This window comes from Pezoporus occidentalis, unplaced genomic scaffold (genome assembly GCF_034315485.1).
Source record: "Pezoporus occidentalis ecotype Australia unplaced genomic scaffold, CSIRO_AGI_Poc_V1 ctg158, whole genome shotgun sequence".
Taxonomy (NCBI): Eukaryota; Metazoa; Chordata; class Aves; order Psittaciformes; family Psittacidae; genus Pezoporus; species Pezoporus occidentalis.
The window spans coordinates 3,044,985-3,059,537 of record NW_026913404.1 but is presented as its reverse complement, the minus strand read 5'-3'; the positions used below and the strand labels follow the sequence as shown (position 1 = coordinate 3,059,537).

The window sequence follows — 14,553 nt, the reverse complement described above, 5'->3', positions numbered from 1 at the left end:
ACATATGATAGGGAGAAGGCAAGGAGCATCCTGCCAGGGTAGGGGCTGCCAACAGCACATATCCTGCTCTAGAAGTAAAACTGGCCAGGGCAACTCAAGGGGGTGTTTCTGAGATTTTTGCATGGGAAGTACTGAGATAGAAGAAGAAAGCAAAGATGTACAAGGAGCGACAGAGGACATAAGGGAAGCACTTGGTATCCTCTAAGTCCCATCACCACTCCAAGGATCAGTGTTTTCAGGCTCTGGCATCCCAGATCAATCTCCACAGCCCTCCAGCCCAGAGCAGAGGGAGCAGCAGCCAGCAAGGTCCTCCCAGGGGGGCGCAGCCCATCCTTCCTCACCGAACCCCCGCATCAGAGCCAGCCCCGTGCATTATCCCAGTGCTCTGGGAGCGCTCCCACAGCGGCGGCCACAAAGGGAACAAGAGCTCCTGCATCCCCAGTGACTGCATCAATTACTTCCAGTGGCTGCTCTGTGCTAATCCGCTTCCCCTTCTTCTCCAGGACAGGAGTTAGGGGGTTGCCTGCCGGGGGGCGGTGATAGGCTGCATGTGCAAGCAGTGGTGGGGAGGAGGAGGAGGCACAAGAATAAAGCTGATGCATCTCATGGGGGGAGCTCAGGACTTCGGTGATCCTGCTCGCACAGGCGACTCTGCTGGGATTATCCTTCACTGAAGGGCTAAAAGCTGGAGGGACACATGGATGAGGACACATGTCTGTCCTTCCTGCCTTTCTCTATCCTGTTTTGGGCAGGGCACAGCAAAGCATCCTAATATTGGCAGGGCAAACACCTAGTGGGACATTCAGCCCTTTGAGGGTATCAGAGAGTCCCCTGTGCCCATGGACCGATGGCACCACTCTCTAACCACCAGGCACAGGGCCATGCACCCTGCAGCATGGAGCAGGCACTGGGCCCTCTTGCCAAGCCAGCAGTGTGATAAATCCACTGTCACCACCCTGGCTGGTGACATCCCCAAACCTGCCTACTTGCCAAAGCCACGCTGCCCCCCCCCAGTGCCACAGCACAGCAATGTCCCTGTGAACCTCATGGCCACCACATGGCAGCCGTAGTGGGGTCATGCCCATTGCCCATGCTCAGACCTCAGCCATCACCCGCCTGTTTCACTTCTGCATTTCCCACCCCAGCCAGAGGCAGAAATTCTTGTGCAGTTAAAAGTTTGTCCTCAGCTGTGTGGATAGATGTCCCAGCACCATGACATGGTGCAGAACATAAATTTGCCCCCATGCCAGAGCAAGTAGAAACTCCTGGAGTGGGACAAACCCTCATACAGGATGCTGGGGAGCACAGAGCCAAGAGGTGACACTCCAGCACGACCTGAAGCTGTACCAGACCCATGGTTCCATCCAAATCCACTTTTGGGATGTTTTAGCCCCCCAGGCCTGCCCCTTGGCTGGCACTGAGCTGCCAAGCTCCTGCATCCATCCACCCTCCTCCTTCTAACCCCCCCATAGCCACACGGGATCACCAACCATCACACACCAGCATCACCGGTGCCCGCTGAAGGATGGAGTCTGAAAGCCTGCAGCCCTAGGCTGAGCAAAGGGAACTTCCCCAGCAGCCTCTCCTTTTAATAGGTACTAATTGCTGCATCTGTTCATGCTGGCTGGGGAGATGTCATTGTTGAAAGGCACAGAGGGGAAGGCTTGGGGAGCTAATCCAGCTCTCAGCCGCTAAGCCCTTTGGAGTGGGTGACAGAGAAGCTCTTTTCAGGTCCCTTCAGAGAGGGCACAAAGCCTGAGAGGGGAAAGGGAGAAAGAAGGGAGCGAATCAACAGGAAAAAACTACTTTCACACGCAGCTCGGGGAAGGGTCTTTGTGCAGGGGGCTTGTTGGGGTGGAATTTGAAGGGACTGCGCTGTGCCCTCGTCTCCTCTTTTCTCTCTCATTTATCTTTTCAGCCTCATCTGCCGAAAGGGTGACGCAGCTGAGGGCAGTATGCTCAGCAGCACAGCCCTGGGGTGCAGGACCTTCACCCTGTGATGGCCAAGATGGACAGGGAGATCTGCAGATGCTCCCCTCAGTTTAACTTCTTCTGTGCCAGCAGAGCCATCGCTGCTGCCATCACCCTGCTATACCAGAGGACTCAATGGTGAGGCAGATGTACTGTGGGGTGCCCCAAGGGTCCTCAGGTTGGGGTCTTGCTTTTTATCCCAGGGGGTTTCCATGGGTTCACTTCCATCCAGAGCCCTTCCCCTGGAGGCAGCAGCCATGGGCAGGGTGCAGAGTTGATGGCTTTTTTTCTGAGATTTGCTCCAAAACTCATCTTTCTGAGAAAAGTGGGAGAATGCAAGGGCTGACACATTCCCACAGGAAGTGAGGTGGTTTAAAGCATTGACCCCAGCACTTGCTTGGAGCCTGCTGCCTTTTTAGCCTTTCTTAGAAGAAATCCACTGTAACATATATATATATATATATATAAAAATAAGACGACAGCTGGGATCTCAACAAGACATCGATCACAAATACTAACAAGTCCCCCTGACCTCTGGCACATCCACTGAGCCTTTCAGAGGCTGATTAATGGTATGGCTTTCCCTCGTCTCCATCCTCCCGCCACTCCCTGGGACCCAGGCTCCAGTCCAGGAAGAGTGAGGGGCTGTTCCTCCCTCTCCCAGACTTTTGCAGGGCTGTGGCATTCCCCAACCCCATCCCAAATCAGGACAAAAGAAAAAAATCTCCATCAAAATCTCACAAAGAGTCAGGAGTGGGAGAGCTGAGCAAAGCCAGTATGGTATTTTGGAACCATTTCATTTCAATGACAATATTTTTAACCTCTGTGAGGACAGACAAGGTAAAATCACCACGCAAAGCGCCATGCCAAACCCCCCATGAATGGTAAAATGTTGACTCAGGTATTTCCTCAATCTCTGCCAGGTTTTGCTGCCTGCTCCCTACCCCACAGCACATCTCATGGGGGACCACTGTGATTCCCCTTCGTGGCTCAGGGACAGCTTGTTTGATGCCCACGGGAAAACCCCTAGATGGGCATTGTGCATCCCACACCCAGGTTTGCTGACCTGCTGGAAGACACCGCTGATTTTTTGGAGTGTTTCAGGGCCTTTGCCCATGGCAACTTGCTGGAGGGCTGGGAAAGCCTCAGCTCAGCAGAGACAGGGCAGATGCTTGAGCCTTTCCAAGCTCTCCAGGGATGGGGGATGCTCCCCAGTACCTCTGGACAAGTACGCTCTATCACTTTGACTCAGCACCCATCCCATCCTCCCCCAACAACCCATTTAAGAGTTTCAACCCTGTAAAAAATGAAAGTGAAAAATGAAATCTCACTCACCCAGACACTCGTTGGCCTCACGAGCCGTGGCTCGCTGCCAGGGTCGATCATAGTGGAAGGGCTTGCAGCGGTCGCACTCGGGCCCCTCAGTGTTGTGCTTGCAGTCACACACCAGCTTCTGCTCCTTGTCCTTCACACAGCGCGCCGCATGCCCATTGCACTTGCAGCGCCCGCCAACCTGCAGCTCCCCTACCGCGTAATAATATGGGGTGGAGCTGGTGCCTCCTTCGTCCTCCCCAGCATCCCGGCTGCCCAGGTCGCGGAAGAGGTGCGGGCGGCTGAAGACCACACGGATGTCGGTGGCCGTCACCCAGTCCTGGAGCACGGGGCTACTGTCGAAGTCCTGGGCAGAGGGTCGCCCATCAAGGGTGCTGAAGGCAATGAGCCCGCCGGTGAGCGGGTAGAGGTCGGTGAGGCCATCGGTGCAGAGGGCCTCCTGCTCGTTCTGCTTGGTGACGGTGGCTTTGCTGGGCTTGCCGTAGATCTTACGGCACTGGGAGGAATAGTACTGGTACGGCACCCAGGTCTTGCCGTAGTCCATGGACTTGAGGATGGCGGTGGATTCTGGCCGGGGAGAGCAGAACTGGAGGCTGACATAGACCACCTCAAACTTCTTGCTGAGGGAGAGGGTGAGAGTGACATTCTGGGGTGAGTGGTGGAGGGTCTCAGAGCGCCAGCATGTCATATTGGATGCTGTGTTGAGGTCGGTCAGGTAGGCAGGCGGGTGGGCTCGGCGCGGATCCGAGGCGTTGCAATACCGCGTTGGGGGCTTCCCACATGTGCTGGAGGCTTGCACCTCCTTCCCAAAGGCGGCATTGACGAATTCAGGGATGCAGCGGCGAGGAGCACCGCTCTCATCGTAGCAAGGGTCCAGGAGGGTCTGCTGGGCCACAAAGGGGTTCACGGTCTGAGAGAAGCCCAGCATGGCGGTGGTGAGGAGCAGGCGCAGGAGCTGCAGGACTTCCATCCTCCCGGGCGAGGGAAATGGCTCCTCCCTGGGTGGACAGCAAAGAGAGAGAATGGCTCCTGCAGCTCTGCCATGAGCAGCACAACCGCAGCACTGCTCATGCAGGAGGCTGGTAAGGGATGGGGAACAGCCCCATGTCTGCCTCTCGACCTGTGCTCACCTTCCCACCCCACACTTACTGATGTAGCCTTCTGGGAGCACAGCAGGGAGATGATTACTTATCCACACTTATCCCTTGCTGCTCATCAGCAGGAGCGAAATACCAAGGATGGGAGGTAGGTAAGAGCTGGAGAGACCTTTCGGCTGTGACAGGAGCTGCAAACCCAAGTTACCCAACCACAGCCCGAAACAGCTGCTGCCAGTGCAAGAGAAAAGAGCACCAGTGAAAACACCTTATGGGGGCTTTTTACAACAGGCAGGAGCTCACCAGGATGAAGGCTTTGGGTCCAGCACCACTTTCCCTGCTGTGCCACAGCCCAAGCAACATCCCAGTAACCTTGGGCATGGTAGCTTTCCTGAACCAGATGCTAGATCCCTTCCAAATCCCACCACTACACTGCCTGAGTATTCCCACTGGCAAAAGAAGGTTATTCTGGCCTCACCCCCAGAAACCCAGGTCCGAGTCTGGCCTGTCTGTTAATGGAGGGAAAGGTAAAGACCATCACTGTCCACATTCAAGTGTCTTCTCCAAAAGTTTTGCAATGACTGATAGAATCTAGAGGAAAGTCATAAATACTTGAATGTTCAGATGGCGGTAGCTGATAAACTTGGACAATGCTCACCAGCAACATTTGACGTAATTTTGGATTAAAATCAGCTTGAAGGTGCTTGCGAACACCTGACAGAATATCTTGAGGTGCACTGGTGTAGCGCACCCGTGACTCCACTCGTCAGGTGAGATTCAGGGTCCTCTGCACTTTCACTGTAACCTTTCGCAATCACTGGATTGCTGCTATGAAAATACATTTCAGACCCAAACAACAGTGCAGATCAGATGGGGATTTTTAATCAACAGGGAAATAGTGTAATAGGTTTTAAACAGTATAACCTACACTTGCTTCATTAGTTACTATTATCAAGGGCCTGTAGGGACAGGACAAGGGGGAATGGCTTTAACCTGACAGAGGGGAGACTGAGATGAGCTCTTAGGCAGAAGTTCTTCCCTGTGAGGGTGCTGAGGCGCTGGCACAGGGTGCCCAGAGAAGCTGTGGCTGCCCCATCCCTGGCAGTGTTCAAGGCCAGGTTGGACACAGGGGCTTGGAGGAAGCTGCTCTAGTGGAAGGTGTCCCTGCCCGTGGAAGTGGGTTGGAACTGGATGAGCTTAAACACTGCTCCCAACCCAAACCAGCCTGGGATTCTGCGTGACTTGGATTTTGTGCTTCACTCAAAGAATAAAGCTCTGCTCCAACAGCATGACCCAAGCACAGTGACGCTCTGCTCCCGTCTACAGCCCCCAACACCACCCTGGCCTGTCCGGCTGCCCACTTGGCCTAAGGAGCCTGGCAGGGGACAGCCCATTCCAAATGATACAGGGGTTTGGGGTTTTCTGCTTTATTCCCTTTCGCAAAAAAACACCAAGGAGCATGGCTTTGGAAGGAAGCTGCCTCTGTCCGGCTGCCAAACAACTATTGGGGGAAGCTCCTTTGTTCCCAGCCATGCTCAGATAGGCAGCCAGTGCCAGAGCCTATGCATCTCCAGTGAGAAGGGAGCAGGGACAGGGGTCTCAGCCCATCCCTAGACATCTCCCCCAGGACAAATCCTGGCCCTGCCACCTCCACGCTGTTTCCTCACCGCTTTATCTGCCAATGGAAAAGGAGATGCTGCCTGCTGAAAAGCCAGTGGCTCCCTTGGTGGTCTCTGTATCACCCAGGCAGCATGTCCCTCACTGTGTGGCAGCACTACAGACCCCTTTGGGGACACAGCAGCCCAACATGAGGGATGCTGTCTCTAGGGTGCCCAGAGCACTGACAACCCCCTATTCCACAGGAGCAGAGGGGGTATCAGGGATGTGGCTATCACCACAGTGGAGGAAGCACCGTGTCCCAAAGCACAAGGCAGTGAACAGCATCCCCATTGCAGGCAGCTGCCTCGTGGGCAGGAGGTGAAGCCCTAGTTGCTCCAAGCTTCCCTGCATCTGCCTGTCTGGGAACTGCTGAGTGAAGACAGCCTCTGGTTAACCCCTCAATACAATCCTGATGGAACCATCCCCAGGACCAGCCTAGTGCAGAGCAGCAGGCAGTGAACCAGAGCCCCTGCCAGCCCACAGGGCTCCTGCACTCAACCCAGCACCGAACCCCCCTGCAATGCCAGTACTACCTGACCATGCAAATGCTTGTAGAGACCAGCATGGCCCTTCAGTCTTCTGATGCTGCAGCTCACCCATCATGCCATCCAATGCACACCCCACAGAGGGGACCTGGCTGGGTGCAGCCACCACCACCTCCCATCCCACCAGTGTCAGGGCAGCAGATGGGACCGGCACAACCCTATCAGAACAGAGGAGAAACCCCCTGGGATGCCATAGAATCTGCATGAATCCACCCCAGGGGAACTTGGGTGTATCAAATGAGGCACACACCCTCTCCTCTATGCTACACGGTAGCAAGATGACAGGAGTAGGGCCGTGCTCAGTGTGCCACCTGCAAAGGCCTTTTAATTCCTGGTAAGACACAAAGGTAGAAAGAAACCCCTGCCCAGAGGGCAGAGATAGCACCCACACCCAGTGGTGGCAAGGGAAGAGCCCAGAGGTGAAGGTGTAACAAGCAGGGCTGGGGCAGCAGGTCTAGGGCTCGGACCAGGGTTACCACTGGGACACTTAGGAAAACAAGCATCTCCCACCCACCCTCTGCATCCAATGGGAAGCTCAGTTTCTCCTGCCTACTGCAGCGTGGTGCAAGCCCCAGAGGTTCCGTGGGCAACCTTTGGGGGCTCTGCTCCTGGGGGGGAGCCAGTGCTGGCTCGTTGGTGCTGTGGAGGCAGGGCAGGAATGGAAATCATTATCATTCGTGAGACCACACACAGGCACGCACGCCCCGTGCCCGACTCACCCCATTATCCTGCCGAAGGCCACTGGTCTCTGCGGGCCTCACCTTGTATCAGAGAAGCCTCAGCATGCTCCTTTTACGCATATTCAGCATGACCCCGCACTTCTGGCAAGCTGCTGGGGAGGCCTTGCAGTGGGGATTTCTCTCCCCGGCCCCTATCTTTCCCTGATTTCCACTTCCCATCTTCACTGCCCCTGGGTGCAGTGCAAACAGAGGGTGCTGACTGAGGAAGAAGAAATGTCCCATCCCTGGCAGTGCTCAAGGCCAGGTTGGATGGGGCTTGGAGCAACCTGGTCTAGTGGAAGGTGTCCCTGCCCACGGCAGAGGGATGGAACTGGATGAGCTTAATGTCCTTTCCAACCCAAACCAGTCTGGGATTCTGGGATTCTATGAAACGGGACAAGTCTGTTGGCACAAATCCAGCACAAGGAGGGGGTGCAGCTCCCAGTGACAGCACGCTAGCGGTGTCCCCAGCAATGCTCTCTGGTGGCCACCAGCAGCACCATAGGGCTCACCCTTCCTGAGGAATCGACTCTGCTCCCAGCTCCTCCCCAGAAGCAGCTGCATTTCTGAGGTGGGCAATTTCCTCTCTCCTCCGCTCGGGAATGCTAACAGCCATGCGGCTTGGAAGGAAGTCATGCTGTTGCAGTGCTTCACACGTGCTTTTGAAAGGAAAGAATCAGCTACTGCATCCAGTGCCTCCACACCCCTGTTCCCTACAGCAACATGCTTCCCAAGTGTTCTCAGCATTTTCCTGCCTTGTGGGAGGTTTGTCAGGGTGCTGCTCCAGCCTGCCTTGGGTTCCCCTTCCCATCATCTTCTCCGGAAGCAGTGCTGCCAAAAGCAACGCCAGGCTCCAGGGCTCTGGATGCTGACCTATCAAGTGGGAGCTTGGTCCCAAAATGGAATGCATGAGACAAATACAGGTGACACAGGGCAAAAAGAACAGAAGTCCCCAAATACAGATGCTGGTGCCTACAGCGGGCCTAGGGTCACCACCCAACAGACTAGGGGCCATGACAGCTTTGCAGAGGTAGTTACAGGATTAAGTGGAATGACTTTGGGTGGGGAGGGAAGGGGGTTATTAGGCAGATCTGATCCCAGGACCTTTGCGGCATGAGAGCAGCCTTCTCCAGTTAAAGCTGAGTGGGAAGGTGTGAGCAGCCTGAGCCATCTGCTGAGCCCTGCTGCCCAAAAGCCTAGGCTTATAGGGCAGGGATGGCTAAAGCTGAGCAACCAGCATGGATTGGGAAGGGGAAAGCCCTGAGAAAGGGCAGGAAATGGTGCTTCCTTCCTGCCAGGGTCCTGCATGGTTCCCCCAGGTCCTTCCCAACACCACTGGCATGGAACAGTGGGCTGGGTTTCTCCTCTCGTGCATGGGGTGTCGACAGCACCTGAGGAAAGCATGTGGTCTTACACGGTCAAGATGGGGGTACCTGGAATCCACAAGGTGCCACACCACAGGGACAAGGTCCCTAGTGCTAGCACAGGGTAGGGACAGAGCCACCCATCCATCCAGGGCACCAAAAAACTCCTCATGGCATGTCACAGAAAGGGAGTAGCAGGCAGAGGAACCCCCAGGCAAGGGGCAGAGCACCTGCGTACTTGAGGGGATCTGGCAACTAGATCCAAAGTACCTGAACAGGGCTGATGAGGACTGCTCATCCCTGCAGGGTGCCATCCCCAGTAAAGCCCACCAGCAGCTCTGAGCAGAAGGGCAATGAGGGGACAGGAGGGGACCGAAAGCAGAAGAAGAATGATGTGCTCAGAGAAACTGTAGCCAAGCCCAAACCACCAGAGCATGTGCCTTAACCAGGATGTACCTGCTACCAGACCTTGCACATTCTCACCTTGTCATGAGCCCTTTCTAATGAGGGCATCCCTGCTACCTGTGCTGTTGGAGGGACTCACTGCAGATCTGCTCCAGCTCCATGAACAGGGCCCACCTTGGGAAGCTGCCAGATCCCCAGGTCCCCACCCCTTCCATCCCATCCACAGGCACCAGTTCCCCACCACACCACACTGATGTTAGCTGGGGGATGCTCCATCCCATCACCCAACCAGCAGAGCTCATCAGGACCAAGCTGTGCTCTGGCCATGGATAAATCATTCCATGTGTTGCTGGGACAAAAAAACACAACTGAAAAATATTTAAAACGAAAGGAAAAATCCCACGCAGCCAAGACGCTGAGACTGGGCTTGGCTTTCCAGCAGGAGGGAGCACACACGGTTAGGAGAGGCCGGAGGGATGCGGCACGGAATGCTGATTGCCTTCCCAGCTGCTAATGGAGCAACCAATGCCCACTTGGGATGCAGCTAATGGCACTGAGAAGATGCCTTGCTTTGCTCTACAGGCTCCTCCTCTCTTCTGATATTTAAACATCAGAAGCTTCCAGCAGCATATGGATCCGCATCCATGGAGCCGATCACTCTGCACAGCCCCTCGGGCTTTCAGCCCCTCCTCCCCAGGGTCCGTGCATCTCACATGGGCAATTACACAGCAGCGTCCTCCTGCAGCAGGCACCCCCGGCACTAGGTATCACGATGCTCTCTGGCAGGCTGGAGCCAGCATTACACAAGCCATATGATACCTCAGCAGTGCCAGAAGACACACACAAATTACACTGCACACAGAAAAGGATGGGCCAGATTCTGACCTCAGCCCTTTGGCATCATCCAGCAGTAACTCCATTCACATCACGCCAAACCAAGACGTAAGCGACTCCATTCAAATTTACACTGGCATACCTGTGGTCAGAATCTGGCCTGGCTTGAATTAGCTGCAGCCTGACATTACAAAAGGCAGAAACAGAGCCCAGATTTCCTGGGTTATCGAAAACAACCAAAAAGAATAAAAAAAAAAAAAAAAAAACAAAAAGAAATCCACCACAAAGCAAACAGTCCCTAGGCTACTCCACCATGTGCAGAGCTGTCAAAGGCTGGATGTTTACACCCATCCCTGCTCACCCATTTTGGTAGCTCATAAGTCACACTGGCCACGGGAAGGAGAGTCCCCTGTGGGTACCCTGCTCCTGCTCTGCTCGCCAGCAGCCCTGGGGACAGATGTTCCTGCTCCTGGGAGCAGAGATTTCAGCATGGAATCATCTACATGCTGTGGAGCTGAATCCCTTTTGCTGAAACAGTCTTGCATCCTTCAGCCAGCACAGGCTGGGGATCTCCTCCTTGTGCTCCCAACACAACATTGGCTCAAGGAGGCATCTGGAGCCTTGCAGGAACAGAAAACACAGCTGCCTTGTTGCTACTGTTTACCTCCATTACTGCTTGACTTGTAGCTTCATCCAACTCTAATCGCACCCCAGCTCCCTGAACCCATTGTACAATCCTGCCACGCCATGTGCTCCCCAGGAGCACCCCTGGAGGTGCAGAGGGTTTTCCTCCTCCTGCGTCCAGCCAGTGCATGGGACTTGCATGGTCCCAGCCTAGAAGTCCTCATTGCTTCAACCCCTTTCCACTCTTCCATACAGGAATACAGTGATCTGGTTTCCATAACGTCCCTTGTTGCCTTTTCACAACATGCCAGGCACAGATGTTGAAAATAGTCTGGATGAATATTTAAAATGGCATTCAGAGATGACAGCATTTGGCTGGCTTTGAAAGATCTCTTACATTGGGTCGAATATGGCTCACGACAATGGGGCCGGAAACACGCTGCACTTTGACATCTCAGCTTTAGCTTTTTTGTTTTACCCCCTCTCTGGCTGTTGGTAGGATATTTCATGCTCCTGGTGTCCCACAGCCTGTTGTTGCTTGAGTGCCAGCCAAGTCTGCAGCCTTTGGAGGAGGCTGTCACGTATATTTTTCAACATCACAGGGCAAAGCAGAATATGGAAAATCTGTCGCGTTTCCATACAGACTGCAAGTGTCCTGCGCAGGCTCAGGGAGGGGCTCATGGGGGCACAAAATAATTGCTTCCTTATGGAGCAGGGCCTGACTAACAGGGTGGGGTAACAGAAGGCAGAGGTGCAATGGACATCCTTAGCATGGTGGCCTCTTCTCTGCCGATGGAAGTCAAAGCCATCTCAGTGTGTGCTCCAAGGTCTGTGCTGATGCTCACCTCCTTCCAGGCTGGGAAACCCTGCTCAGACCCACACCACCAGCTGCCACCCAAGGTGGGGCCCCTGTTCCAGCCAGCTCAGGCTGAAGACACCATGTTCTGGTGGTAAGGAGCAGCAGAAACGTTCCTCAGCCCACACTCCTACCAGCTTGCAGTTTTGGTGGGCTCCTCACTTCAGGCCACAGCGTGCTCAGCTGCATCACTGGGCTCAGCTTCTTCCTTCTCTAGGCTGCAGACTCACCTTGGCTCCTTCCCATCCCAGGATTACACCTGCCCTCTGCTCTGCAGGGACCAACTCACCCTTGTTCCATGTACCGGCAGAGGAGGAAGGGATGTTGGGACCCCCACAGCCCACCCTGAGCTGGTGGGCCGCAGGACCTCCTGTCCCCTCACCAGCTTGCTCCAGCCAGGTGGTCAGAGCAGCACACCAGCTCCCTCTGTTTTATAAATGGGATATTGCTAGGGGGAAAAAAAAAAACAACAACAACAAAAAAAACACAACAACAAAAAAAAAAAAAAAATCAAACAAAAAGAGTTGCCAGCCATCCATCCAAATGCCTTGGAGGGTGGTTTTGGAGCACAGCTTAAGCCACATTCCTGCTGCACTGGTTGCAGGGAGCTCCAGACTCTCATGGCTTTGAGAGTGGGTAACAGCGAACTCGGCCAGGGAAGAAGGATCTGTGTCGCTTCCATGACCAGGGTTGGCAAATCAGGTTTATGCTCAGTATCATCTCAGGTCCGAAACAAATGGTATGGTCAGAGGTGGGAATGCTCAGCCCCTCATTAGGTCAAGGAGAGCCCATGCACAAACACTGCGTAGATGAGCATCCAGCCAGCAGGAGCCACAAGCACTGGCTTCTCCCCACGGGGCCTTCCTCACTTACCTGCTCAGCGAGAGCCAAGTGAGGCAGCAGACTGCTGAGCACCACGTTCCCCATCACACCAGTTATTCCTTATCCCAGGAAAGTTATTTCCACCCACCCACTCCCTGGTGGGCCAGGAAGCTGCGGGAGGGACAGCGCTTTGAAGGAATGAGGGTTCAGCAGCTCCAAGACAGAAAAGCAGAAACCCCAGCTTCCCTTCTCCCTGTGCCAACACCCCCTCCACGTGCTCTGGCTGGAGCTGCGTGCTCTCACGTGGGGCAGGGTGCTGGGAGTGCTAAAGGGGTCTCAGCCTGGCCCCAGGACTGCAGCACAGCAGGAGCTGCTTCCACAGGGAAGCCCAGCTCTGAGCTGCCACGCAGAGAGGTCTCCCCGGGGCAGCAGTGTCGGGAAGGGACCGGCGATAACCCCAAGCCTGAGCTGGTGGCAAGGGCGAGGACACACTACCAAGGTGCCCAGTGGCTTTGTGCTGGTGGGGACCTTTGGAGTGGGTGAAGGCCTCGCGCAGGCGCTGCGGGCAGCACGTGCGTGCCCCGTGCCCGGGCACTGCAGGCAGCGCATGGCAGCGCTCCCGCACCGGGTCCCCCCGGCAGCCTCGCAGCAGCGGGAAGGGGATCAGACAACGCGGGCCTCCGTGCAGCGCCGGGTGCCCCGCGTACCCCGACCGGCGCTGCGGCTGTGAACCGAGTGGAGCCGGGTCAACGCGCAGAGCGGCGGCGGCCGGAGATTCCGGAGTCGTGCCCGGCTGCTGGCGGGCGGGCGGCAACCCCAGCCCCACCGCGGGGAGGTCCCGTTAGCAGCGGTGAAAGCATGGAAAGGGAAATAAAGGGCTGGGGGGGGGGGGGAATAAAAGGCAGCGAGGGAGGGGAGCGGTGGGGAGCCGAGTAGGCGCCGCCTGGCCGGGAAGTTGGAAGAGCAGCTTACCCCGGGCGGGCAGGTAGCAGGGTCAGTCCGGGCAGCAGGTCCAGGAGCGAGAGGAGCCGGGGCAGCAGCAGCAGCGCGGCGGGAGACGTGGGACAGCTCCCCCTTCCCTTGGCTGATCGCAGCACAGGAAAAAAAGGGGGGGGAACCACCCAAAAAGCACCCCCACCCCCCCAAAAAAAAAAGCCCACCCACCCCCCCCAAAAAAAAAACACCACCCCCCCCCAAAACCCCCAACCCAGCAATAATAACAAGTTGCCAAGGAAGGTGGGGGAAAGAGAAAGCAAAATAAAGCGAAATAGTGCGAAGAGGGAGGGCTGCTCCCGGCAGTGCGGGCGGGTCCCCAGCGCCGTGCCCGCAGCCGACCGCGCTCCTGCCCTCTCCACCGCACCGCCCGCGGCTGCTCCGGCTGCGAGAGAGGAGAAAGAGAGAAGAAAGGGAAAAACACCCAATAAAATGAATATATATATATGAATATATATATAGAGAGAGAGAGAGAGAGAAAAAGAAAAGCAAGAAATGGAGGAACTGAGCCGCGACCGCTGCCTGGGAGAGGAGTAAAAAGGCTCTAATAAATCCCGGGTTGAAAAGAAGGGAAAAGTCACCTCCCCGAGGAAATCAGAAGCAGATTTTGAGCCATTTAATCACATGCAGGGAGGTGTGTGTGTGTGTGCGCACCGCCCGCCGCCGCGCTGCCCGCCCTGCCTCCGCCCTCCGCCGCCGCCCCGCCGGGACCGGAGCGGGAAGGGGCCGGCATCGAAGCTGGCCAGGCCGGGAGGAAGGGGCCTCCCCGCCGGCGGACAACCCTCCCCGTCGGGGCACCGTGCGGGGCGGGCTCCCACCTGCCGCCCGCTCCAGCCCCGCGGCCACCCGGGAGTTCTGTCCGGAGCGGACCCATCGCCGCTGTGGCCCTGGACGCCAAGGGCTCAGCCGGTGCCGCGTATAATCCTCCCCGTGCTTCCCAAAGCAGAAGAAATGAGGGATTTACGAGGCCGGAACAGCCTCCTCTTACGAAGGAGTAGGAGAATGGAGCTTTTGCTCCAGTTCGCGATGCCGAAGCTGCTATGCCAGCACCAATCTCAACCTCTGGTTTTCGCTCGTAAGGAAGAGAAATAGGGAGCCCACTGCGAGAGACTACTCATCCCTACTGCCTCCGGGCTTCCCCAGGGAAAAAGTCTGACCACCCTATTCATCCCAGGCCACCTGTGAGTGGGGGAAGAAAAAGGTGAAACTAATCTAATCAGCGTTTGTGTGAGGCGGCAGAGGAGAGCAGAAAACCTGGACCTGGATCCCCTCTTTCACTAGGTTCGTGTTCACAGCACTGCACCCCCCACATCTTCTAGCTTGGCCTGGAGAACA

General features: G+C 55.9%; 1 protein-coding gene across 3 annotated transcripts in view; it reads right to left on the bottom strand.

Annotated features, from left to right (window-relative positions):
* NTN3 (netrin 3) overlaps nucleotides 1–14,148 on the bottom strand; it is a 30,380-nt gene extending 16,232 nt beyond the window's left edge. The window contains exons 1-2 of one of the 3 annotated variants that reach the window (XM_062612023.1): nucleotides 14,037–14,148; nucleotides 3,307–4,294 (exon numbers count right to left, since the gene is read on the bottom strand). In XM_062612023.1, the coding sequence (XP_062468007.1) occupies nucleotides 3,307–4,273 (967 nt within the window). In that variant the 5' untranslated portion in view covers nucleotides 4,274–4,294; nucleotides 14,037–14,148. Of the gene's footprint in view, nucleotides 1–3,306; nucleotides 4,302–4,433; nucleotides 4,522–13,197; nucleotides 13,335–14,036 lie in introns of those variants that run through there. The other 2 variants (XM_062612024.1, XM_062612022.1) reach the window with 2 other exon arrangements.
* Between the last annotated feature and the right edge of the window lie 405 nt (nucleotides 14,149–14,553).